The sequence below is a fragment of the Cottoperca gobio genome, chromosome 12 (genome assembly GCF_900634415.1).
Source record: "Cottoperca gobio chromosome 12, fCotGob3.1, whole genome shotgun sequence".
NCBI lineage: Eukaryota > Metazoa > Chordata > Actinopteri > Perciformes > Bovichtidae > Cottoperca > Cottoperca gobio.
Genome location: NC_041366.1, coordinates 2,627,993 through 2,653,737, shown reverse-complemented (window position 1 = coordinate 2,653,737; position 25,745 = coordinate 2,627,993). Strand labels below are relative to the sequence as shown.

Sequence of the window (25,745 nt, the reverse complement as noted above, 5' to 3'; positions counted from 1 at the left end):
TCTATTGGCATCAGACAAAGGACTTGTCTCTGTTCTTGTCTTGTTAGACCTCAGTGCTGCTTTCGACACTGTTGATCATGGTTCAAGTCCTATTTATCTGAGCGATCTCAATTTGTACTTGTTAACGATAAATCCTCCATGACAGCCAAAGTCAGTCTTGGAGTTCCGCAGGGTTCTGTACTTGGACCGATTCTATTCACCTTATATATTCTTCCTTTGGGCAATATTATAAGGAACCACTCTATAAACTTTCATTGTTATGTGGATGATACCCAATTATATCTATCAATTAAACCAGATGAAACCAATCAATTGGCTAAACTTCAAGCATGCCTTAAGGACATAAAAACTTGGATGTCTAGCAACTTTTTGATGTTAAACACAGACAAAACTGAAGTTATTATACTTGGCCCTAAACGCCTCCGAAACGCATTTTATAATGACATAGAAGCTCTTGATGGCATTAATTTGGCCTCCAGCAACACTGTAAGGAATCTTGGCGTCATCTTTGATCAAGATCAAGGAAACGGGATCATATTACTCCTGTATTAGCTGCTCTGCACTGGCTCCCAGTAAAATACAGAATAGAATTCAAAAGCCTTCTCCTGACTTACAAAGCAATTAATGGTCAGGCTCCAGCATATCTTAAAGATCTCATAGTACCTTATAAACCAACTAGAGCATTACGCTCCCAGACTGCAGGGTTACTTGTGGTTCCTAGAGTCTCTAAGAGTACAATGGGAGTCAGAGCCTTCAGCTATCAAGCTCCTCTCCAGTGGAACCAGCTTCCAGTTTGTGTTCGGGAGGCAGACACCCTCTCCACATTTAAGAGTAGGCTAAAAACTTTCCTTTTTGATAAAGCTTATAGTTAGGGCTGGCTCAGGTTTGCCCTGGATCAGCCCCTAGTTATGCTGCTATAGGCTTAGACTGCCGGGGGACACCTCCCTGCTCTCTTCCTTCTCTTCCTCTCTCCTCCCCTCCCTCTCTTATTCTCCCTCTCTATCTGTATGTAAATGTATGTTACTAACTCATCATCCGGGGCATCATCCCCGGAGTGTCTGTCTCTCATGTGGCAGGTTGCCACTGATAAAGTTTACGTCAGGATCAGGAATCGTGGCTGCGCCTGCTGCCCTGGTCCTGCTGGATACCGGGAATCTTATTGACATTTTCCTGGATTCATCCATACTTTCTCTTTTTTTCAACACAACATAATTTCTGTCAAATGTTGTATTTGTACTATGTTGTTTATCCTGTACATACGACATCTATTGCACGTCTGTCCGTCCTGGGAGAGGGATCCCTCCTCAGTTGCTCTCCCTGAGGTTTCTTCCATTTTTCCACCTTTAATTATGGGGTTTCTTTTAGGAAGTTTTTCCTTGTGGGTCTAAGGACAGAAGGTGTCGTAACCTGTACAGTCTGTAAAGCACACTGAGACAAATGTATAATTTGTGATATTGGGCTATACAAATAAATTTGATTTGATTTAAACACACCAGTTTATTACTTGTAATATAAATCTCAAGGACTGGCAAAATAATAAATATTTTTCTGTCCATTCGCTCTGGAATTGACGATTTTGAGAATCAACTTTACGTTTCTTTGGCTTGGAGAGAGAAATCTTGAAGCATGTTGTTAGCTTGCCTAGCTAAAGTCAGTGTTGCCAACTCCTCAGTAAGGAAAGTAGCTATTGGCTGTCCTAAAAGTCGCTAAATTACGCCGTTGCCTAATTTGCATAATGTGCCATTTGCATCATGTAATTGTAATGGACGCTGTAGGAGAGAGGAATTACGTTGTGGGAGAGACAAAAAGTAACTAAAACAACCTAAACATAACATTTTCGCTAAAATTATAGGTTAAGTTACGGGACGTTAGCGGCGATGCTAGTTAAGCTAGCTGTTTTGAGCTGCTGTACGATGCAGTTTGGCTGTCACCATCCGGCCTAAATTAGCCTTTGAAAGTAGAACTTTTAACACCTTAACTTTCAAACATAAGAGTTGTAAATGTTGATTTATATTTTACATAGATTGTGGCGGTTGTTTCAATAATGTATACTTCATATTACCTGCTGTATAGCTAAACCTGCTCCAACATTTTGTTTTAGGGAGAAGGAGACAGAGGCAGGAGAGAGGAGAGCAGGGAGAGGATGGACAGACTCTTCTCTCTGCTGGAGAAACTTGTTGACAAATGAAATATAAACGAATTGAAATAAATAATATATACAATGATAAATATACTGTGTATTCAATTTACATGAACTGTAACTGTCTTCACGTTTTCCCTATTTAAGTATTCGGGTTGCACTTTAATTTTGGTTCCTACCTTGAAGATAATAGAGGCGGGGCTAATCTGCGGTGTTTGTGTAACACGGTTTTTTTAATCGATGCACTTGGTGATCGCGGCTCCAGATCTAAGCAGCACAACGTGAGCTTGCGATCTCTTCACGTATAAAGCTCAATAAATGTAGTTTAAGACATCAACCCCTCTAGATGACAAGCAGCCTACGAGGTATGTTTGTATAATGTTTGGGCAACTGCGTTTTTAGTTGAATGTTATGTGTGTGTATATGAATGCCAGTGTTTCCCCTAGGTTTACTGCTTTGGAGGGGCGCTCACCGTGCGTGCGTGGCGCGGGAAAATTGCGTGCGCGTGCGTGGCGCGGGGAGATTGCGTGCGCGGTGCGGTTTCTATTTAGTTCTCCCCTCTCCTTCCTTCCGCTCTGTAGGTGTGTGCGCACGTGTGTGTGTCAGCTGCGAAGCCCCGCCCTTCGTAAAACGGAGCGAAGGAGAGAATGTGAATGCGCAAAGTAAACAGTACAAACTGAAACGTGCACATAAATTAGATCAATAGCATAAGTGTTTAGTTTATTTAATAAAAGAGCACCTGTCAATGTGAAAAGTGAGTTGTGAATAAAAAATATATTTATTTTATTTGAGAAAAAAAACTAAAACCACCTTGAATTTCTGGCAGGGCGCTGGGCTCCGTTGACAGGCGCAATGGTAGGGGAAACACTGACCGATTATGGCTTTATGCTTGAAACAAGAAATACAGTAAACAAGTAGCACGGCTTACCTTTGCTCTCTTCCTTTTGGCGAATGCATTTCCTCGTCTCTTTGGTGGAGGACTCTGCACCGGCGGACGTGTTTGAATCGGCGTGCTGGCTTGTGCTGGCTGGGGTCTCGGCAGTATTGTAGGCACAGCATCTGCGTTCACTTTTAATTTCTTTTTAAATTTCCTTGGCGAGCATAGTTTGTTCGAAACACGATCTCTCAAAGTGCTGCCCACAAATCATCGGTTTCATCGACGCACTTGTCTTGTCCATAAACGCAACATTTTATCCTCTTTTGGCCACAGAAAGCTAGAATTGGAGACGGCCCCACATCCCCATACAACACATTGCTTCACAATTATCCTTGGCGGTCGATTGTTGTCCATTCTTTCTCGTAATAATTGACAGCAGTCTTTGCTGGACGCTTCAACGCAGACAAACACTGGCGGCGGCTGCATTCTACTTGTGACGTCATCGCCCGAACATTGCCGAAGTGGATGCTCTCGGCGCAGCGATCGATTGTTGTTAGCGGAAGTCATTTTTATGCTGTTATCATCGTGATTTATTACGAATACATCAATATTAAAAATATATATATGGCACATTTCACAATAGATATGCAACCTCTATCATATACCAAGGCCAATAATACTGACGAAATATCATTTCGTAGGCCCTTTAAGTGTTAAATGCAACGGTAAGAAGTTTGAGATTCAAACTTTAATCGGTGTCATTGACTGCAGCCAATCAGAAATGGGTCAGACATTCAAACTTTAATTGGTGTTAAACACAGCAGCCTCAGAAATGCGACACAATTTGCACACTTAAGCGGAAAACGAGCCACCAACAAAGGAACAATTCTGAGGGTACTGCAAAATAGCAAGGATTCCTCTTAACTTTAAAAACAATAAGCTAACTTGCTTTCATAGTTAGTGTGAGCCCTGCACTTAGTGTTTCTCAGCCATTTTCTTCACTGCGGGTTGCAGAGAAGGTAGTTTCAGCCGTAGTGCGCCGGAGGCCATCAAGTCCAAGCTATTTCGGTACTTGGACTGCATGTGGAGGACCTGGCTGAATCCCTGATCAGCCAGGTATGTTATGGGAAAGGAAAGAAGAAGCAGCTTGATCTTCTCCCAGAGAGTTGGGTAAAGCTCAGCATATTTGATCCACATGCTGCCCCAGCCAGAGGTGAGGAAAGTAGCCTGGGCCTCATCGTCTCATTGAATGTCGATAAAATGCTCCTGGATTGCGGGCTCGCATTTGTTTACGTCTGCCTGAAAGGGCTGCACCACCCAGATGGGAACATCCAGGTCCAGGAGGTCCTTTAAGCGGATCTCCATGTCCGCCTTAACCATCCTCAGGTGGTCAATGTAAATGAGGAGGAGGTCATCGGTAAGTGCCTCAGACACCTGCAATGAGTATAACCAGCAAATCTTTCTTTATGCAGACCATACGATTCAATTTTATTGTATTGTATTGCTTGTTCTTTGTATTTGTAGTGCATATATAGGCCTATACAGGGTGCAATTGCTAAACTATTTTTAACAAAGTTTTGTCAAAACTGTCACTGTCAGCGGTCGTTATTGTGCAACAATAGAGCTGAGTGTTTTAGCACGATTGGCCGAGTTGCTTTCCATGTGACTGAAATGGTTATTTAATTCTTGCATGTTTTGTTTTGCATAACTTAAGTCCATATGTTTCCACATGAGGAAAGGGTAAGCCAGTGAAAATATCACGCTAGAATACTTGATGAGTTAAATAAGAAAATATATTAAAATATTTGTTAATTATGTCAGAATTGGAGATTCATTTTCCTGAATAAAAACATTTCATGATTTTTTTACATATTACACCCTGGGCCCATATTTTAGACAAGTCAATATAATAAACATTACAACATAATTTATTCAAAGACATAAAATATATTAGCCTAATTAATAAACAGTGGGCCTATTATATCTATTTAGTGATGTTTCTGAAATTAAGTATCACCTTGGTCAGCTGTGGGAAATGAGCAAACTGCCTCCTGCCCATGCTCTGCCTGTACAGATCCAGCCTGGAGGTGAGACTGTGGATGACTGCCTTGCACTGGACCAGGGTTATGCCATTTCCTTGCTTAGTGTGACTTTGTTCATTTAAAAAAAGACAAAAAAAGTCTGCAAGGTACATGATGTCGCAGCTGGACATTACCTTTTCCCCGAGATCTGCATCAACCTGACACAGCTGTCGGAAAAGTCTGTCATTCAGGGCACAGGCTTTTATTTTGTTTATTGCCTTGACTGCTATATTAAGTGAATTGTGAAGAGCTGGACTTTTAGATTTGGCCACAAGGTTATGGCGGTGCAAGACACAGTAGACTGCGAGGACGTGCGGGACCTGCTCCTTCAGCAGAGCGGTGAAGCCACGGTACCTGCCAACCATGGAGGGAGCACCATCAGTGGCGCATGCCAGGATGTTGCTAATGGGAATTGACTTCTCCAGATAAGAATAGTCTGGCCCTTGGTGTCGGTTTTGAGATATTTAGAAAACAAAAATTCCTCAGCCATCTCCTTACTGTTGGAGGCCCTATAGCGGACATAGGCCATCAGCAGGGCGTTGTTGTCTCATCCAGCTGAATGCTGAAATAAGAGTCCTGCAGGATGACACACAGCTGCTCCTCTGTATCAGCGCCCATTTCATTAATCCTGCGTGCCACGGTGTCATTGTCATTGAGTGGGAGCGATTTCAGCACCTGTGTGGGATCACGCTCCATCACCGTAGAGATGACCTCTTTGATGGCAGGGAGCACCAACTTCTCTCCGATTGTGAACGGCTGTCCACATTCAGCTATGAGCAGGGAGATGTTGTATGACGCCAGTAACCCACTATCACTCTGGCTGGTCATCCTAGAGAAGAGACTGCTGATGGTACTCCTACCATGCTTATCTTTAAGGGCCTGGAAGAAGGGATGCTCCTTGTCTGCTTTCTCCGGGTGCATCTTGATAAGGTGCTCCTGGAGACATGAGGGTTTCATGGCCTCATTTGAGAAAACCTTTTCGCACAATAAGTACATCGGAAGTTGTGCATTGGTGGGGGAAGGCACAAATCCATAATTGAGATACTCAACAGAATACTGGCACAATTCATTTTACTCTGTGCCATTTCGAAGATAAGCTAGGTTGTTTGCTTCTGGGAAAAAGAAAGCCGCGCAAATGTATCTTTTTACTTTTGCCCGGCCACACGTCACGTGCCTTAAGGTCACATGTCACTTTTTGGCATATAAAAAAAGCATTGAAATCAATTAATCAATCATTTGCTAAGTTTTCATTCATTTTCATTTATAGTTCATGTAAAATAAATACACAATATTCATCATAAATATTATTTATTTAAATTAATTTACATTTAATTTGTCAACAAGTTTCTCCAGCAGAGAGAAGAGTCTGTCCATCCTCTCCCTCTTCTCCTCTCTTCTGCCACCGTCTCCTCCCTGAAACAAAACAAAATGTTAGCTGTACACCACTAAACAAAAGAAGATTAAGTTGCAAAATAAGTACATATATTATAAATAATAAAATATGTATAATCAACCAACTATTGCACTGGACTTTTTAAGTGATATTCAACTGTCAGAAAACCAAGCGGGTAATATGAAGTATAAATTATCTATACAATCGCCACAATCTGTGAAATATAAATCAACATTTAAAACTCTTAGGTTTGAAAGTTAAGGTCTTAAAAGTTCTACTTTCAAAGACTAATTTAGGTTGGATGCCGGCAGCCAACCTGCACAGTACAGCTGCTCCAAACAGCTTTAGCAAACATTTTATGTTTTAAGGTCCTTTGATTTTATAACACTTGTTTCGTTAGCTATTCGAGCGGGTTGAAACCCAATACTTACATTTAAAAGTATATCCATTTGCTGCTACTGCTGGTTCGAGGGATGCCATCTTTCGTCAGAAAATAACTTCTCTGGGCGCATTGAGTCTCCGAAATGGGACGGCCCTGTTGCGGCAGCTGTGACGTAATCGGTCTACAATTGATCGGTCCTGAATTGAGACACAGCTATTGTGTGTCTAGATGCTGGACGCACGGTGCTTTCAGGGGAAGTCCGTCAGGGGAACACCCCACTTGTAAATATGTAACCAAGTCAATAACACGACGTTCATGGTGAAATTTTCACATACAAGGACTTTGTCTCGCTCTTTTTTCTTTCTTTCAAATATTAGATTCAACAACATAGCATAGCCTACAAATGCCCCCCAAATACACGTGAACGCCCCCCTTTCACAAAAATTGACATTCCCGACCATGACACACGTTGCAGAGTAGACACATGTGAAGCAGTAATAAAGACAATCATTAAGACTGCAAGAGACCGACTAGACACGAGAAGATGAAGGTAAAGAGAGTGAAGAAAATAACAGCAAACAGACAGTCTGTATGCAAGTTTGCTGCCCCTGACAAAGGAAGTAACAGCTCTCATGGCACCAAGTCCTCTGCTCATTCTCGTAGCAACTCGAGAGATGCATCAAGAAGTTCAATCCTCTCTTGCTTCAAAAGACAAGAAGCCACTGCTGAAATTGCTGCAAATGAAGCCACTTTAGAAGTACCGTATTTTCCGCACTATAGAGCGCACTGGTTTATAAGGCGCACTGTCAATGAATGGTCTATTTTCGATCTTTTTTCATATATAAAGCGCACCGGACTATAAGGCGCATTAAGCGAAACAAAACAGTCAGATAAGTCAGTCAGTCAAACTTTATTAAACGTGTTCACAATAACTCAACATTGTTCAAACGTTAATGAGCGTATTCACAATAACTCCCAACCTTGTTCAGTTGTAACACGTAAAATACAACACAATACACTCACTTTTTCAGTTCATTCCTCGTCCACAAATCCCTCAAATTCCATGATCCATTGGCAGATAGTAGCGTAAGTCACCCGGCGCTGTTTCCCTTTCTTGGTGAATGTGTGTTCGCCTTCTGTCATCCACTGCTCCCACGCAGCTCGCAGTTTAACTTTGAACGCCCTGTTGACACCAATATCTAGCGGCTAGAGTATTTTAGTTAATCCACCCGGAATGATGGCAAGCTCCAAATTAGTTTGCTTCACTTTGTTTTTGACAACATCGGTGAGATGGGCGCGCATGGAGTCGCAGATCAATAGGGACGGAGATTTGTGGAAAAAGCCATCCAGTCTCTTGACGTAAATTTCTCTCAGCCACTCACTCATCTTTTCCTCGTCCATCCAGCCCTTCGGGTTAGCTTTGATGATGACGCCAGCTGGAAACTTTTCTTTTCTTCCTCTTAAAAATGACCATGGGTGGAAGTTTCTGGCCATTAGCCTGGCAACCGAGAACTATAGTGAAGGATGACTTCTCGTTCCCTGTGGTGCGTATAGACACCGTTCTGGTCCCTGTTTTTTCCACGGTGCGGTACACGGGGATATCAAAGGTGAGGGGAACCTCGTCCATGTTGGTGATGTGCTCTGGCCGGATCTTCTTTTCAGTGATCTTGTTTTTGCAGTATGCGCGGAAAGGGGCCAGCTTTTCTTCGTAATCTTTTGGCAGTTGCTGCGAGATGGTAGTTTGTGTGCGTCTTTTCATAAAACGAAAGCACCAAGAAGGTATCAATGACGCCTCGAAAGTCATTGATATTCATGTCCCGTGCTAACGCTGTTGCCTTCAGTCGAATAGAGACTGTAGAGACGCTTCTACCCGCTGCTCTCTGTTCAATAACCCACTGTTCAATTTTGTCCTCTAACTGTGGCCATCTCGCTTGGTTCCCTCGGAAACTCTGTGTGGTCTTCTTTACTTGGCGCAGGTCATCTTCTTGCTTCCTCCACTTCCGTACCATTGATTCATTAATGTTGAATTCTCTCGCGTCGTAAGCGTGTCTCTTGACAGGTGCCATTTTGGGGTCCTTATACACACACACTGTAATATTATGGTGAAGCACAGTATATATTACTCTGCGACGCTCCTGACTACGGTAGCCGTAATACTGCAAGCGGTGCGGCTTTGTAGTTTACCAAAGTCGTACTAAAACATTTTGACAGAGCGCCGTGTACCACACAAAATCGCTTCAAGATCAGTAAGCACAACCAGAATTAATCCATATATAAGGCGCTCCGGATTATAAGGCGCACTGTCGCTTTTTGAGAAAATTAAAGGCTTTTAAGTGCGCCTTATAGTGCGGAAAATACAGTACTGCTAGAGCAGGAACAACAAATTGCAGAACTTGAAAGACTTGAGACAGAAGCTGCTCAATCAAGAGCCAAACAGGAGACAGAAGCTGCTCAATCAAGAGCCAAACAGGAGACAGAAAATGCTCAATTAAGAGAACGGGAGACAAAAGATCCTGAGAGGCAACGAGAGCTAGAAGCCAAGCGCAGACAACTAGAGCGTTTAGAGATGATAAAAAAGCTAAAGGCTGCCAAAGCGAGACATCAAGTCTATGAACAGAGTGTGCTCAGATGAAGAAATTAGCGACTTGCTCCATCAACATGTTCCTTTGGTTGTAAAAGAAGTCAAACTTGAAATCAATCAGTTGCAACACCACTCCCCACCACAAGCTGTACCACAACAGAAGCAAGAAGACAGTACATCAGCTCTCGTCAGAGCTCTTGCAGAGTCCATCAGTGCAAGCCGTTTACCTGTACCCGAACCTACAACGTTCAGTGGTGACCCGCTTAGGTTTAACGACTGGAAGGTCTCCTTTCATAAAGTCACTGACAGAAAAAACATACCAGCTGCAGAAAATATATACTATCTACGAAGGTATGTGGGTGGACCTGCCAAGAGAGCCATAGAGAGCTACTTCATGCTAGGCACAGATACAGCCTATCATGCTGCATGGACCATCCTAGAAGAGAGGTACGGTAATCCATTCCTCATTGCTAAGGCCTTCAGAGATAAGCTTGATGCATGGCCAAAGATAAGCTTTAAAGGCAGCGTAGAACTTCAAGAGCTCTCAGACTTCCTTCGCAGCTTGGAAGCTGCCATGCCACAGATCAGAGGACTTGAGGTACTCAACGACTGCAACGAAAACCAAAAGATGCTTGCTAAACTTCCGGACTGGTTGACCTCAAGTTGGAACAGAAAGGTCGTAGAAATGGAAGAACAAAATCGCACCTTCCTAACATTCAGTCAGTTTGTTAAATTTCTCACACGTGAAGCCAAAATCGCTTGTAACCCATTAACATCTCTCCACGCCCTAAAACCAAGTGAAAGCGAAAAGAACAACATTTCGAGGAACAAGTCCTGGAGCTACAGAATCAGATGAAAGAGCAGATACCACAAGCTGTGTTTTCTGTGAAAGGGCAGGCCACAGTCTCCACAAATATCGCAAATTTATGGACGAGACTATCTCTGAACGAGTAAGGTTTGTTCAAGATAAGAAGTTGTGCTTCAGCTGTTTAAAATCTGGCCATCGCTCAAAGTAATGTAACAGAAAGATGTGTGAAACGTGAGAAAAGACATCCAACTTGCCTCCATGATAATCGCACCAGAGAAGAAAGAATGACAATAAAATATGATGGTGCAAGAGAAAGGAAAATGGAACCGCCATAATATAGAGCAGCAAGTACACCACGTGAGGCAATATCCAATAGAGTCATTCAAAATGTTAAAGACACTCATACATCCACAATCATTCCAGTGTGGGTGTCAGCCACAAGTGAGCCACATCGTGAAATACTTGTGTATGCACTCCTTGACACACAGAGCGACACAACCTTTATCCTTGAAGAAACAGCAAAGGCTCTCCGTACAAAGAATGAAGCAGTGCAGCTGAAGCTTTCTACTATGACTTTAAGAAACACAGTTGTGTCATGTAGGAAGCTAACTGGTCTCCAAGTGAGAGGATTCTACTCAGACAGGATAATACCTCTGCCAGTAACCTACTCAAGAGAATTCATCCCTGCAAATAGAGACCATATTCCCACACCAGAGACTGCGAAGGCATGGCCTCATCTTGAACACATCGCAGATGAGATTGCTCTTTAGCAAAGCTGTGATGTTGGCCTGCTAATTGGCTACAACTGTCCTCAAGCCCTCGTCCCAAGAGAAGTGGTGCCTGGTGAAGAAAACCAGCCCTTTGCACAGAGAACGGACTTGGGCTGGAGGGTTGTCGGCTTTGGCAATCCATGTCTTGATGTTGGAGATATGGTTGGAGTAAGTCACCAGGTATTTGAGAAGCAAGTGATGCCAAGTATCCAGTCTTCTTCTACCTCACAAGCAAAGTGCACTATATCTGTAAAACACAGATTGGAGAAGTCTCACCTGCAGATGTCATCAAGGTGCTGGAATCTGACTTTGTTGAAAGGGCTTCTGAAGAGAACCCTACAGATCACGCCTCCAGAGGTCTCACAGCACAGCAAGTTGTAACCTCAAATTGTTTCACAGGCCCAGAACTTCTTTGGCAGAAAGAGCTACCAGGTGGAGAAGTCAAGGTGGGAGAGATCATGAGTAGTGAACCAGAGCTTAAGAAGGCCCAGGTTTATGACACCAAGGCAAAGGAAGTTAGGTCTCTGTTAAATCGCTTTCACAAGTTCTCAGATTGGTCAAGAGTGGTAAAAGCTATTGCCAGACTCAAGCGCCTTGCTGTGAAGCCACCAGCTTAGAGGAGAGGAGAGAAGGGAACCATAATCAAGATGGTTCAGGAAGCAACATTCTCTCAAGAGATAAAATGCCTCCAGCATCATAAGGAGATGCAAAGCAAATACAAGGCTAACAAGTTGAGTCCATTTCTGGATCACCAAGGTATCCTCAGAGTTGGAGGTAATTTAACTCGTGCTGCTCTACATTCACATGTGAAGCATCCAGTAGTTCTTCCAAAGGACAGTCACCTGTCAACACTACTCGTTAAGCACTATCATGAGAGAGTGCACCATCAAGGAAAAGGAATGACCATGAATCAGCTCCGATCCAATGGCATATGGATCCTAGGTTGCAGCAAGGCAGTGTCATCTCATATTTACAGGTGCACCAAGTGCAGGAAGTTTAGGAGAGGCACTGAACAACAAACGAAACAAAATATATCAGACCTCCCTGAAGAGTGAACGGAAGCAACCTCTGCATTCACTTACTGCGGCATGGACTGTTTGGAAGTGTACCCAGGAGAGGATGGAAGAGTACAAAGGCTCAAGTTGCTTATCAGCGTCTCTACCCTTGATGAAAAGGCCTATCCACAAGACCGTTTTGCTGTTGAAAGCAGACTAAAACTCTCACTCACCCTTTGCACTTCATAGGCTTATAGTTAAATACAAATTTACATTTCATGTCATATACAGAACATTTGGGTTTCAAATTTTTTTATGGAAATCATAGGTGATTTGGTGGGAGTGTAACTGTCTTCACGGCTTTCCTATTTAAGTATTCGGGTTGCAGTTTAATTTTGGTTTGGTAAGGTACAAGTTCATAGAGGCGGAGCTAATCTGTGGTGTTTGTGTAACACGGTTTATTTAATCGACGGTTTGTATAATGTTTGGGCGTTTGAGTTGAATGTTATGTGTGTATATGAATGCTACATGCCACGTGCTACATGATTGTATGTGTTAGCTTGTGCTATGTGCTAAGTGTTAGATGTGTGCCGTTTGTGTGATTTAGCGGCATTGATATCTGTTTCATATGCATACATATTTATTATTGTTAACTTCTATGTTTTCTGTTTTAACCCAGTTCTCACGGGTTGACTAGGATGTTAAGGATGAAAATAAAACACTGTATTTTAAAACACGGCCTCGTGTTCATAACTGGAGGGAGCTACATGAACTATGAATGAAAACTTAGCAAATGATTGATTTCAAGGTTCAAGAAGAATTTATTTAGTACATATGATTTATTAATTTAGAAAAGGGATTATTTAAATAGAAAATGACCTATCAATGAATGGAAATGAATGATTTAATTATTCTAAACAGAAAAATATTATAAAACAATATAACATTTACAGTATATACAGATAAAGTTTGCTGCTGGACTTGGATGGGCTGCCACAATAAAGCCCCTGCTGTCTCCTGATGCATCATCTGATAGGGGGTCTCCAGAGTGTGTATGAGATGCCCCTCCACCATCTAAAATACATTATGCGCTGGTGATAAAGCATATCTTCAATCAAGATTGGAAATTTAAAAAGAAAAGTATTATCTCTGGGGAAAAAATGGTAATCTGTGGTTGATGACCACTGTGTTAAAGGGTTTGGGGAGTTTTTCCTTGCCTGCTTGGGGGGAAGCAATGTTCAAGCCTTCAATATTTTTAGTTAAGTATAAATAATCGCGCACAAGACCTGTACAGACCTTGTTACACCCACAGAGGCTCCCGTAGAAAGTTTGCTCACCACCAGCCTGGCCCGCCTGTGTCATCCATTCCTTCCATCTGGACCACTGTCGCACGTCTGCCGCGTCATCAGGACTGACGCTCTCGGTGTTAGTAACCCGGGAAACACCGCGAGATCGCTACACACCAAGTGGGACAGAAAACGTGGAGTGGATTTCAGCCTACTCCTGCCTCAACCACAGTCAACCACTCCATCAAGCCTCAAAATAGAACTATTTAACGCACAATCTCTCACAAATAAATCCTGTCTCATACATGATCACATCCAAGACAAGGGGATTGACTTCATGTGTCTTACTGAGACCTGGCATCAGCCTGAGGCCTATTTTGCCCTAAATGAAGCCTGTCCTCCTGGCTATAATTACCTGGAGAAAGCCCGCCGTACTGGTCGCGGTTGCGGCTTAGTCATAATACACCGCAGTGACCTCAAATTGACCCCCATCTCTCTGCCTGACCTGTCCTCATTTGAATGCCTTGCATTTAAATGCAAACCCCCTTCCCCATGACTATTCTCATCTACCGCCCACCCAAGCCAAACCCGGCCTTCATCTCAGAGATCAATGAACTTCTGACTTCACTCTGTACCACATCTACAAATACTGTCATACTTGGGGATTTGAACATTTACGTCGACACCCCCTCCCGCCACCCTGCAGCTGAGTTCTTACAACTACTGGACATTCTCAACCTAAAACAACATGTTGATGTCCTCACACACACCGGGGGGCACACGCTCGACCTGGTCATCACTGACTCAGTCCCCATTGAATATCTGTTGGTGTACGATCTGGGAGTGTCTGATCACAAGGTCATCTCAATGGAGTTGAAATTGTCTCACCAGACCAAGCCCAAATGCCAAATTCATTTCAGAAATCTGAAAAACATCAACATCAACACAGACATCATGACGTTGGACCTCCAGCAAATCCCCTCTGCAAACTTCACAACAGTCAGTGAATCAGTGGATTTCTACAATAGAACACTGAGCAATATTCTGGATCTCCACGCTCCGGTGAAAACTCGGACAGTCACCTTCTCACGCTCAGCCCCCTAGTTCACTTCATAGCTACGGAACATGAAAGCAGCTGGGCGTGTACTGGAGAGGCATTTCACAAAATCTGCGCCTCCACTACACCATCGGACTCTCTGACTCCGCCCTGAGTTGGTTCCAGTCCTACCTCTCTGGAAAAACAGAGTATGTATCCTTGGGAGGTGCAAGTTCGCAGATACACCCATTAACCTGTGGTTTCCCTCAAGGGTCGGTTCTTGGCCCCACTCTGTTCACCCTCTACACTCTGCCCCTTGGCCGTGTCATCAGCCAGCATGGAATACCATTCCATTGCTACGCTGATGACACACAGCTATATATAAAAACCGACCCAATGCCACATGCAGCCCCACTGTCGACATCATCATCATCATCATTGAAAACCTGCCTTGAGGAGATAAAGGCTTGGATGAAAGACAATTTCCTTCAATTTAAATGGCTCAAAAACAGAGGCTATTTTAGTTGGCACACTACACCAGGTCCAGTCTTTCCCCATAACCCACATCACCTTTTCTAGTCAAAACATACCCCTATCACCATCAGTCACCAACCTAGGTGTAAGATTTGACCCTCATCTGACCTTTGACACCCACATCAAACATCTGTGCAAGACCTCTTCTACCACCTCAGGAACATTGCAAAACTCCGCCCCACACTCTCCCTGTCAGATGCCGAACAACTCGTCCACGCCTTTGTCTCCTCAAGGTTGGACTACTGCAACGCTCTCCTCATCGGGATTCCAAACCGGGAGCCTTCAAAAGCTCCAATATATCCAGAACAGCGCCGCTAGGATCCTGATGAGGGTGCGAAAATATAACCACATCACACCCATTCTCCACTCCCTCCACTGGCTTCCTGTTGCATTCAGGATCGAATACAAAATTTCCATACATGGAAATGCTCCTCCGTACCTCAAGGAACTCCTCCCCCAACGAAACTCCACATGCAACCTCCACTCCTCTAAAAAAAACTTTGCTCCATCCCCCCAGGACCAAGCTCCGCACCATGGGCGATCAGGCCTTCTGCTCAGCCGCTCCTCACCTGTGGAATTCCCTCCCAGAACACCTGAGGGCTCCACAGGCCACCGACCCCTTCAAGAAGAGCCTAAAAACCTTTCTCTTCACAAAAGCCTTTCCATAAAAACTTATGTCTGCTGTTGTTGTTTTTGTCCTGCATTTTAGCGCCTTGAGATTGCTTTTAGCTTTGAAAGGCGCTTTATAAATACAATTTATTATTATTATTATTATTATTAATATTATCAATCATGGCATGCATGTTTTTATTTAGGTTCCCATGGTAACGAGTCATACTAGTGATGGGAGGTCCGGCTCTTTTCAAAGATTCAGCTCTTTTGGCTCTTACGGCTCCCAAATGACTCTTCATTTAGTATCACTCGGAGGCTTCTAATTTTAGCCTAATTTAGCAATTATAAATGGTTTGTGTGTTCGTAAGCAATTTTTCATTCAGTGTTTTCACAAAAGCTTTATTTTTATGCTTTTTTTTCGTTACAAAAAAAATACACAGTTCCTATTGTTTAACATTGAATCAAACCTTTAGATGAACAACTTAACACAGAACCACAGCAAACAGATCAAATAAATAAAGGCTAAAGTCTTAATATTATGACACTTTAGATAAAAGCGTCTAGTTTAATTTTAGTTTGTTAAAAGCATGCAGAATTGGATAGCTGTTGAAAGACAGTAATGTGGCCATTAAGTTCTGATAATGCATCTCTGAATGTATAGCGCTGGTCTTTCATACAGGTGTAATACTGTAATGTAAATTTATCCTTTTAATATTATTATATGTGCATTGTATAGAGGCTCAGGGACAACAGAGGGAAATCAGCATTGTGATATATCTATAATTTTAAATAAACCAAAAGATGAATACAAATTATAAGCTTTGTTGTCTTAAAGATCATAAAGATATAATATGTAACATTTACGCATTAATATGTCATATATTGTGTTGAGTTGTGTTGTGTACATGCATTATGCTATACCAAATGTTTCCAACCATTTTCAAACCCAGAGAAATCTGTGATTTTAATTAAGGTAAGGCTACATTTCATTTGGTCATCTGTAAAGTATGGCTGTTGAACTGCACACTCTATCATAGTTTATTGCTCTTATACTGATATTGGTACCAAGTACGGTCTCAGACGGCTTGCTTAACGGAACTTTGTCACTGGCATCAGTTTCTTTACTGCCAATCACAGGAATATGGTGTATAGAAAGTGTTGAATATACTTTTTGAGGTACCTAGCTTTCCTGAAAGCAACATGATTGAGGAAGGTCCTCAAATTTCTTTGTTTTGCTGTAACTCGCATTTAGACGGCCCTCTCAGTTGAAGCCAAGCCCCTCACGCCAGATCAGGCCTCGATGTGAATAAATACGATCTGAAAGTGAAAAAAGATCGGAAACCGGAAAAAAAACGCAAAAGAAAAAATAACTAAAATATATATACTGTATATGAAAGTGAAACATAAGAAGAATTATAGAACTGGTTCAAAATAATATTCAACCTGAAAAAACTTTTCATACACTTAAATTTTTTGTTTGAATATATGATTGTATTTTTCAAAGATCAAGATCAAAACTTTAACTTTTAGTTTCAATTTTATTTTCAAATTATCAAAACGTCTTTAGCGCCATATAACTACATATGCATTCTATAGATTGTGTGCATGTGACGTCACGCTTATTTCCCAACCCGTAAGTTAACCATGTTGGATGATATACACCACCAAGATGGCGCCCGTTCACGTGTGAGTTGCTGCAAATGCTTCGTAATTTTCTTTGTATTTAAATGTCTAAGATTGAAAGAAAATGCCGTGTGCGCAGCGCATAATTGTGGTCATAACGCTACTCGTGACCCAGAGAAACGGTTCTTTAGATTTCCTAAAATCATCAAAAACAATGATCCACAAAAGAGGGATGAATTACTGTCTACCAAACGCCGTAAGCTGTGGTTTAGCAACATAACTCGTAAGGATTTAACAAGAAAAAGCACAATTCAACCGTGTGTGTGGCGTCCACTTTATATCTGGTAAGAGCTTATGCTAAAGCTATGTTTTCAATGTTTACGTTAAACATTTGTGCTTATGATATACCCGAACACTGTAAGACCTTACTTTTCGTCACCAGGAGAAACGGTCTTTTTTGGCCGAGGTAAAATCCACATCACTGACTGGTAAATATGGCACTTTCTTTACATGTGATGGCAGCCATTTGCTCTTTTCTTCTGTGCATGTTTTTGTTTTGCTTATTCTTGAGACTACTTCACTTGCGAAAAGCAAAGCACCAATGTGAGAACATGCTTCGCTTACTCCAGCCATACAATCACAGTGTGCAAGGATAACATCGCCGCTCTTCTCACTCACAAACCATGGCTTGAGCGGTGTATCTCGGGCTCTTTGAGAGTGATTTACATGGACGAGCACCCTGTCATCTTTCACTGGTTTGGTAAGAAGACTACCAACCCAACCAGAAACAATGAAATTATAAGCATCTAAGCTCTTGTATGCCTTCATTTGTGCGTTGGTTGCCCACAACGTTTGTAGCACAAGGTAGTTCACAATATCCGGATATTCAATCGGCGGTAATGAATCTAAATCCTCAATAAAATCCAACGGCTTTAGCGTGTACGGGTCAAGGCTGCAAATTTGGACTTTTTCCTCTGAATCTTGCCTTTACAGAGGACTCCAGAGAGTCAAAATACTTTGAAGAAGTCGGAGTTGTTGTTGTTGTTGTTGTTCGCTTTAGACGCCATTGTTGATTTGTTTTTCATCCAACATGGCGTCGCACGCATAAGTCACAGTTTTGTCACGTGTTTGCACACTACCTATGGGAGAAACGGTAATCTTTTATTATGCCCTCATATTAGACTCACAGGCAATGCCTCCCACCAGACAGTGTCTACCCCGATCTGTTCTGCCTTTCAAATACTTAAAACAAGATCATCGATGGGGTGAAATCATGGATGCTTTAGTGTTAGGGGCTCTTATAAGACATCCATATGCGAAATGTGTGGAGCTTAAGGGAAGGTCTGCCTATAAGGGCTTACTCGGGGCACAAAGTCTGTATACAGCTGAGCCGAACAACACCTTTTTAGCTCAAAGCGGAAGTTCAGAGGGACTTGATAAAGTGGGGTTGAGGTTTGAGGTAAATAAGCGTGGAGGAGAATTTTCCACTTAATATCATTATTTGCCATTCAAGCTGGTGGCACTGTGAATTCAGGACACCGACTGAAGGTAAGTCTGTCTGTGGTATGTAAAAAGAAATGGAGGAGAGGTGCGGCTCGTTAGCTAGGCCTGCTGTAACTTCCGCTGGATGTTATCATCAAAACAGTGCGGCTCACTGCTCGGACATGGACGTGTGCAACATGTTTTTAGCAAACGTTTATCGTCAAGCCTCTGTGTCGTTTAAGGCCAACATAACATTTCCTGTTGGGTTATATTGTTTTCCAATGTTTGCTTGCAGCGCACGTTGAATGTATTATGTTTGATTAAAGTTACAGGAAAACCTGTACTAACGTTACACATTGTCTCAGCAATATTATGAAGACAATCGTTCTTTGTGCAGACACCATACGTTAGTCCGTGAAAGACAAAACATTGCTGTAGACACAACTGTCCAACTTGTTAACTAACGGTAGTCGGTGCATTCCTCAGCTGTTAGAGTGCCATCATAATGGCTGCCTTTATAGCAGTACATGATGTCTTTATGAATAGAATACAATAATAGGTACTTATTCAGCCCCTAAGGAAATGCAGGTGTCCAGTAGCTCACATAATCTATATCTGTTTAAATATAGAGACAATACACCCATGTAAGAAGTTAGTAGTAATGCAACAGGGATAAAAACCAGAACATCAGAATAAAGTTGTTTGCCAAGTAGGTTTCACATACAAGGAGTTTGCTTTGGTGTATCATGGTGCATACAGAAATTAAAATGTAAAATAATAATAAGCAGATATTGAAAAATGTGTATAAGAAACAAACATGTTGGAAAGGAAATACCATATACAATACAATATGAATATGACAAATTACTGTGAAATAATATGTAGAGTATATCTGAATTAAAAGTGGTACTTATTGTGGAGAAACATGCAAAAAAGAATACTTAAAAGAACAATAAAAAATAAATGAATCGCAAAAAGATGACAATAAAAAGTACCACCTATTCCTCAATGGATTTTTGCACATCGGGTGAGGGTAGTGGGAAGGCGAGAGAGAGACTTTGTGTGGATACATTAATGACATGTCTCTTTGTGAATTGGCCTTCACTATTGCTAGATGTTAATATTTTTATACAATCAATGGATCGAATGAGCCTGTATTATGAAATGTGTAGCTCATTGTGACATAGTGAGAGAAAAGATCAGCAACTCTGCCGCTGTCCTTAGCTCTACAGATCCTTTTAAAGTTTTTAAGTTCCCACACTTACATCATCATTGTAGTTGTTTGTGTGAATTTAGAACCAAATTCTCCCAATGTGACTGCTACAACGATCCATGTCTACAAACCAACTAATTAGAGTATGACTTGAAATGATGAATAATACACTGACCAATGTTAATATTTGCTGGTGCCCATAGACCTACACATAAATATCACGTGTCTATATCGATGCTTAAAGCTGTGCTTGAGTACAACAGAGGTGTATCGTATGCTTTGTACATATCTGGGAGACCTCCTCTCTCATCAGGTTTATCTCAATCAGCTGTCTCTTGTTCTTATAGATGCCCAGTGAGACCTTTGGTCTGTGTCCAGCGTTCTGCTCTCTGCCACCATGATGACCAATCACTGTACGTTTTTGCCAAGCCAGTGTCTGTCGGCCCAACATGAGCTGCACTCTGAGCACATGTGTGTGTTCTCTGATGAGCCGCCCCTCCCAGGTAAAACCATGGAGGAATGCAGCGTGTCAACCAGTGAGCAGCCTCAGTATTACAGACCAGTGTCGACCAAGCTGGATGGTCAGCTGATGTCTCCAGGGTTGGACGCATACACCAAACAGTGGTAGGTCATTGATGTATTTTAATTCTGTTTTGGATAATGTCTTATTTTTCTGTCAACCTGAGGCGAGTAACACGTCTGATAGCAGCTAACACCACCACAAGCAATAAGGCCCATTTACAGATTGTGTTTATTTCAGTGAAATAGTCCTGGGAAAATTATTGTGCACTTGTATGTGGATATCAGCTAAACAATCTTTTTCTGTGCTCTAAACGTCTTATTGCACATCAGAATTGATTGAGACACAAATGAAATGCTGTAGGGATGCAGGTCCATATGTCATCTGGTTAAATGTTTCACAGTACTGCGTCAGCATGCAGATGGTGTTTGATTTTTAGATACAATCTATTCGCCATTCAACACTTTATCTTGTTTTATAAATATATAAAAGGTGTACATTTTATATCTTGTGCTGTTCTTTATCATTTCTGTTGTGTATGCTCTTTAGTATTCCTATGAGACTTAAACTCTGCCTATGTGTGCTAAATACCTCAGCAACAGCTGCAGTTTCTCGTCTGGGTGTTGGGTCAGCCAAGAGTCAAGTTCCTCTTGATTAATTAGTTCCGCTACAGGTTAAGTTCCTGTATCTAACAGTCACCCTTGTCTGACACCCCGACTGAACAAACAATTGTCAACGTATAAACAAAATATATATTGTATGCAACTGTCTGTACTTTGAACTTCTCTGCAGACTGCTTGACACTCTGTACTGTTGCTCCTTCTAGAAGAAGTATCTTTATTTCAGAACCTTTGCTACCTCACCACTTTGTTTAGTTTGTATCGGCTAAATCCCACAACAAAGGTCCATCTATAATTTGTAAGTCCCACCCAAGCCTTTTATTGCTTAACGTTTTATTTTGTATTCCCTGTCCCTGTCCCTGTCCAATCAACCAAATGCATAAGGAGTGAGATCATTCATGAAACCTAATGCCATCTATGGCGGGGGGGGGGGGGCGGGGGGGGCCTTTAAGCTTCAGAGTTTTCTCTGCCCCTGTTCAGTTTTCATGCCATGGGCATCTTTGAGATGGAAGGCATGACTCCTCCCAGTGGCTGTATTAGCCATAAATGACATTCACACAGTAATGTAACCGATCAAAGTATCTTCCTTTGTTCTTCTCCTCCTCAGTGCCGTGCCAGAGAACCCCATGTGCCGCATCTGTCATGACAGTGGAGCCCAGGAGGAGCTGCTGTCGCCCTGTGAATGTTCCGGGACGTTGGCCACCATCCACCGCAGCTGCCTGGAACACTGGCTGTCTGCCTCAGGAACCAGCTCCTGTGAGCTCTGCCACTACCAGTTCACCGTGCAGAGGAAGTCCAGGCCGCTGCTTGAGGTACAGGATGAGAAGGAGTCACTTCAGTGATTCATTGCATCACATTATCTAGAGCTTGACTGCTTGAATTGTTGTTGTTGGTGTAGTGGCTGCAGAACCCAGGTCTTCGTCAGGAGAAGCGAACCCTGTTGGGTGACATGGTGTGTTTCCTGCTCATCACCCCTCTGGCCACCATCTCCGGCTGGCTCTGCCTTCGTGGTGCCATAGATCACCTTCACTTCTCCAGCCGGCTGGAGGCTGTTGGACTCATCGCTCTAACTGTTGCCCTCTTTACCATTTACCTCTTCTGGACCCTGGTTAGTATGCTGAGCCGTGTGGCTGTGGATGTTGTGCAATGGTTGTTACACATAAGCTATACTTCCGTCAGTCTGCATAGGTATATTTTGATCCATTTTTGACAGTTTGACATCATCCAGAACTGATCTGTTCTGAATCCCCCCAGAACAGGCACATATAGCTCATTGTCTCCTCCTGTCTCTCACACACACACACACACACACACACACACACACACACACACACACACACACACACGCGCGCACTTGATGCAGGGGTCTGCTGCTGACATGTTATGATGCACTGTACGCAGGCTTGTAACTTTTGAAATTGCATGCACAAAAGATGTTTTACCTGCACCAAAACAAAAGTTATAGGCAGAACCTGGAAGTGGAGAGCCGGCCAATCTGATATGTAGTAATGTGCTGTACACAACATATTTTCTGTGCAATGTAACGCAGGTATGCTTTTTACCTTAGTTTGGAGTGAGATAGTAAAATTGCGTCAGATTTCACATAAGAACATCTTCTACGTGTTTGAGGTGATTTTACCTTTTAATTAAAAATATTCTAAAGAGGACTACATTGAAGTGTGTGTGTGTGTGTGTGTGTGTGTGTGTGTGTGTGTGTGTGTGTGTGTGTGTGTGCGTGTGCTGACGGTGTCCTCTTCTCATGCTGAGACAAATCAGTTATAAATGAGTTTTTCACTGCGTGAGAAAATGGACGTGTGGCATGAGAGCGTGTGAAAAGTGTCAGTTGCCTGAGTCTTATGGTCAGTGTGTGAGAGTTGGCAGCCCTGAATAGTGCATCGGTTCATGCAGAGCTGAGAATGACTAATTACTATTGCAAGCTAACAAACAGGTGCACTTTGATGCTGCCACTTGAAATGCGATTGTTAAACTAAGCTGGGGGTAAAACTGGATCCTACATTTCCCATAATGCTACCAATGCAAGCATGTTTTATTCTGAGCCTCAATGCAAACTGCCCACCTCCAGTTAGTTCATAGCTGTTCTGTAGTACAGTGCAGCCCACGATGAAATAACCCTCATTATGACTTACAAATAAATAAATAAGTAATTTCAGTTTAATTGAATGAAATGCTGTCAGTTCATAGTAACAACGTCCATTCTGTCACCCGCAGGTGTCTCTCAGGTATCACTGTCGACTGTACAACGAGTGGCGAAGGTCCAATCAAAGAGTAGTCGTCCTCCTTCCCCGCTCACACAGTGGAGCGTCAGCACTGCACTCCTTACAAGGTTCACAGCGAGGGAAGCAGCCGTCCAAAGAGTCGATAGTCTGAGCGCAGAGCCAGCTGCCAGACGGGCTCTCATCAGGGGACGGACTCCGTTCATCTCCTGCTCTCTTTGCACTTTATAGCACTGATCCGAGATGTTCTGCTAGTGCTGATGTCACAGATGTGTGAATGGCAACAGGTAAGAAGCACTTAATTGTCAACCTCATTGAGGACAGAGTTAAAGGGAAGGACTGCCTCACCTTTAACACTGTGAGCTGAGGAAGCAGCAGTCTTGGCTCCTGATCGGGGATGGACTGCAGTGTTTTGGTCAATCAATACTGAAGCTAAACACTGTGATGGTAACTTGCAGTAACAGCACCATGCTCTTAATGAAACGTCTCAGACATTTTTACATCATGGTGAACACGTGGCTCTGGTACTGCCTCAAGAAACATTTTCTTCTTGTCTCGTTTGCTGGTTGAGATGAGAAGGTAAATATCAGTATCCCAAAACATCACACTGTTCCTTTAAGAATGACAAACAACAAAGAAGCTGTGGACATCTGTATATTTCAGCAGCATAAACAAAGACCTGTTACATTGAAGAACATGTGACATAATGTTGGCCACTGGTATTAAACTAATATATGAGGGTGATGTGCCTCAACTGAAGTGCAGCACAACCTCTCCTGCTACATACAGCCTCTCCTGCTACATACAGCCTCTCCTGCTACATACAGACTCTCCTGCTACATACAGTCTCTCCTGCTACATACAGCCTCTCCTGCTACATACAGACTCTCCTGCTACATACAGCCTCTCCTGCTACATACAGACTCTCCTGCTACATACAGTCTCTCCTGCTACATACAGCCTCTCCTGCTACATACAGACTCTCCTGCTACATACAGACTCTCCTGCTACATACAGCCTCTCCTGCTACATACAGCCTCTCCTGCTACATACAGCCTCTCCTGCTACATACAGACTCTCCTGCTACATACAGACTCTCCTGCTACATACAGCCTCTCCTGCTACATACAGACTCTCCTGCTACATACAGTCTCTCCTGCTACATACAGACTCTCCTGCTACATACAGACTCTCCTGCTACATACAGACTCTCCTGCTACATACAGTCTCTCCTGCTACATACAGCCTCTCCTGCTACATACAGACTCTCCTGCTACATACAGACTCTCCTGCTACATACAGTCTCTCCTGCTACATACAGCCTCTCCTGCTACATACAGCCTCTCCCGCTACATACAGACTCTCCCGCTACATACAGACTCTCCCGCTACATACAGTCTCTCCCGCTACATACAGACTCTCCCGCTACATACAGACTCTCCCGCTACATACAGTCTCTCCCGCTACATACAGTCTCTCCCGCTACATACAGTCTCTCCCGCTACATACAGACTCTCCCGCTACATACAGACTCTCCCGCTACATACAGTCTCTCCCGCTACATACAGACTCTCCCGCTACATACAGACTCTCCCGCTACATACAGTCTCTCCCGCTACATACAGACTCTCCCGCTACATACAGTCTCTCCCGCTACATACAGACTCTCCACATCAACAGCTACAGCACATCTGAATCAAGTCCATGGTCAGTTTTGATTGATTGGGACACTTAAACCAAAGGTTATTTTTGTTATTTGAAACATTTTGTTTGGTCTGTTTCGTGTGTGTGATAAAATAAAATGCAATGTTCAAAACAATTTAATTGGTGTGGTTACTTTATTGGTTATACACTTACTCTCCATCACATTATGGATTTCCAGTCCTAAGTAATACAGCCAGCAGGTATCATATAGACACAAAATATATTAAATATACTTTACTGAACGAATAGGTTTTCATCTGTTTAGTGATAATAATAATTTATAAAGTGATAGATATTCCAAGGCTTTACACAACATTTCAGAAAAAGATCCAGGAGAAGGTATTTATGTCTTGCATGTCTTACATATTTGATATGTAGAATAAGAAATAACACATTCTTCCTCTTAAAACAGAAAAGATTAACTCATAAGCAATAAAACTTAATTCACTTCACTTCATTGTTCAGCCCAGTACACTCAGGGTTAGCTGCTACAGCCGATCTGGTATGACTTTTGTTAACATAAAGGTTCTACATATGGGTATCAGAACATTAATATAGCAGCAAACAACTATCTGCTAAGTGAGAGGTGATGGAGTAACGTACCTGAGCAGAGAGTGAAGACGCTCCCTCTGTGTTGTAATACCAGCTACTGCTTTGTTCTGCTGGTGCCTGCAGTGATAGCAGAAGCTCATAGTGGAAGCCCAATCATCACTTCTCATTGATTAGTTCAGAACATATATGTTATGATAAATTAAATAAAATAAATTTATGTGATTTTAAGAGCTATCTTTCGAGATTAGGTTTCATTAAACACTGCAGAAGAAAAGAAAAGGCTGTCAGTGTCACTGAGCTTT

The 25,745-nt window shown here is 42.5% G+C and overlaps 1 protein-coding gene across 1 annotated transcript; it reads left to right on the top strand.

Annotated features, from left to right (window-relative positions):
• The first annotated feature begins 18,353 nt into the window (after positions 1-18,353).
• Positions 18,354-25,006, top strand: LOC115017181 (E3 ubiquitin-protein ligase MARCH3-like). The gene is made up of 5 exons (XM_029445438.1): positions 18,354-18,666; positions 20,161-20,437; positions 21,561-21,765; positions 21,852-22,061; positions 23,183-25,006. The coding sequence occupies exons 2-5, from the start codon at positions 20,211-20,213 to the stop codon at positions 23,339-23,341; spliced, it is 801 nt and encodes a 266-aa protein (XP_029301298.1). The 5' UTR covers positions 18,354-18,666; positions 20,161-20,210; the 3' UTR covers positions 23,342-25,006.
• Positions 25,007-25,745: the final 739 nt, after the last annotated feature.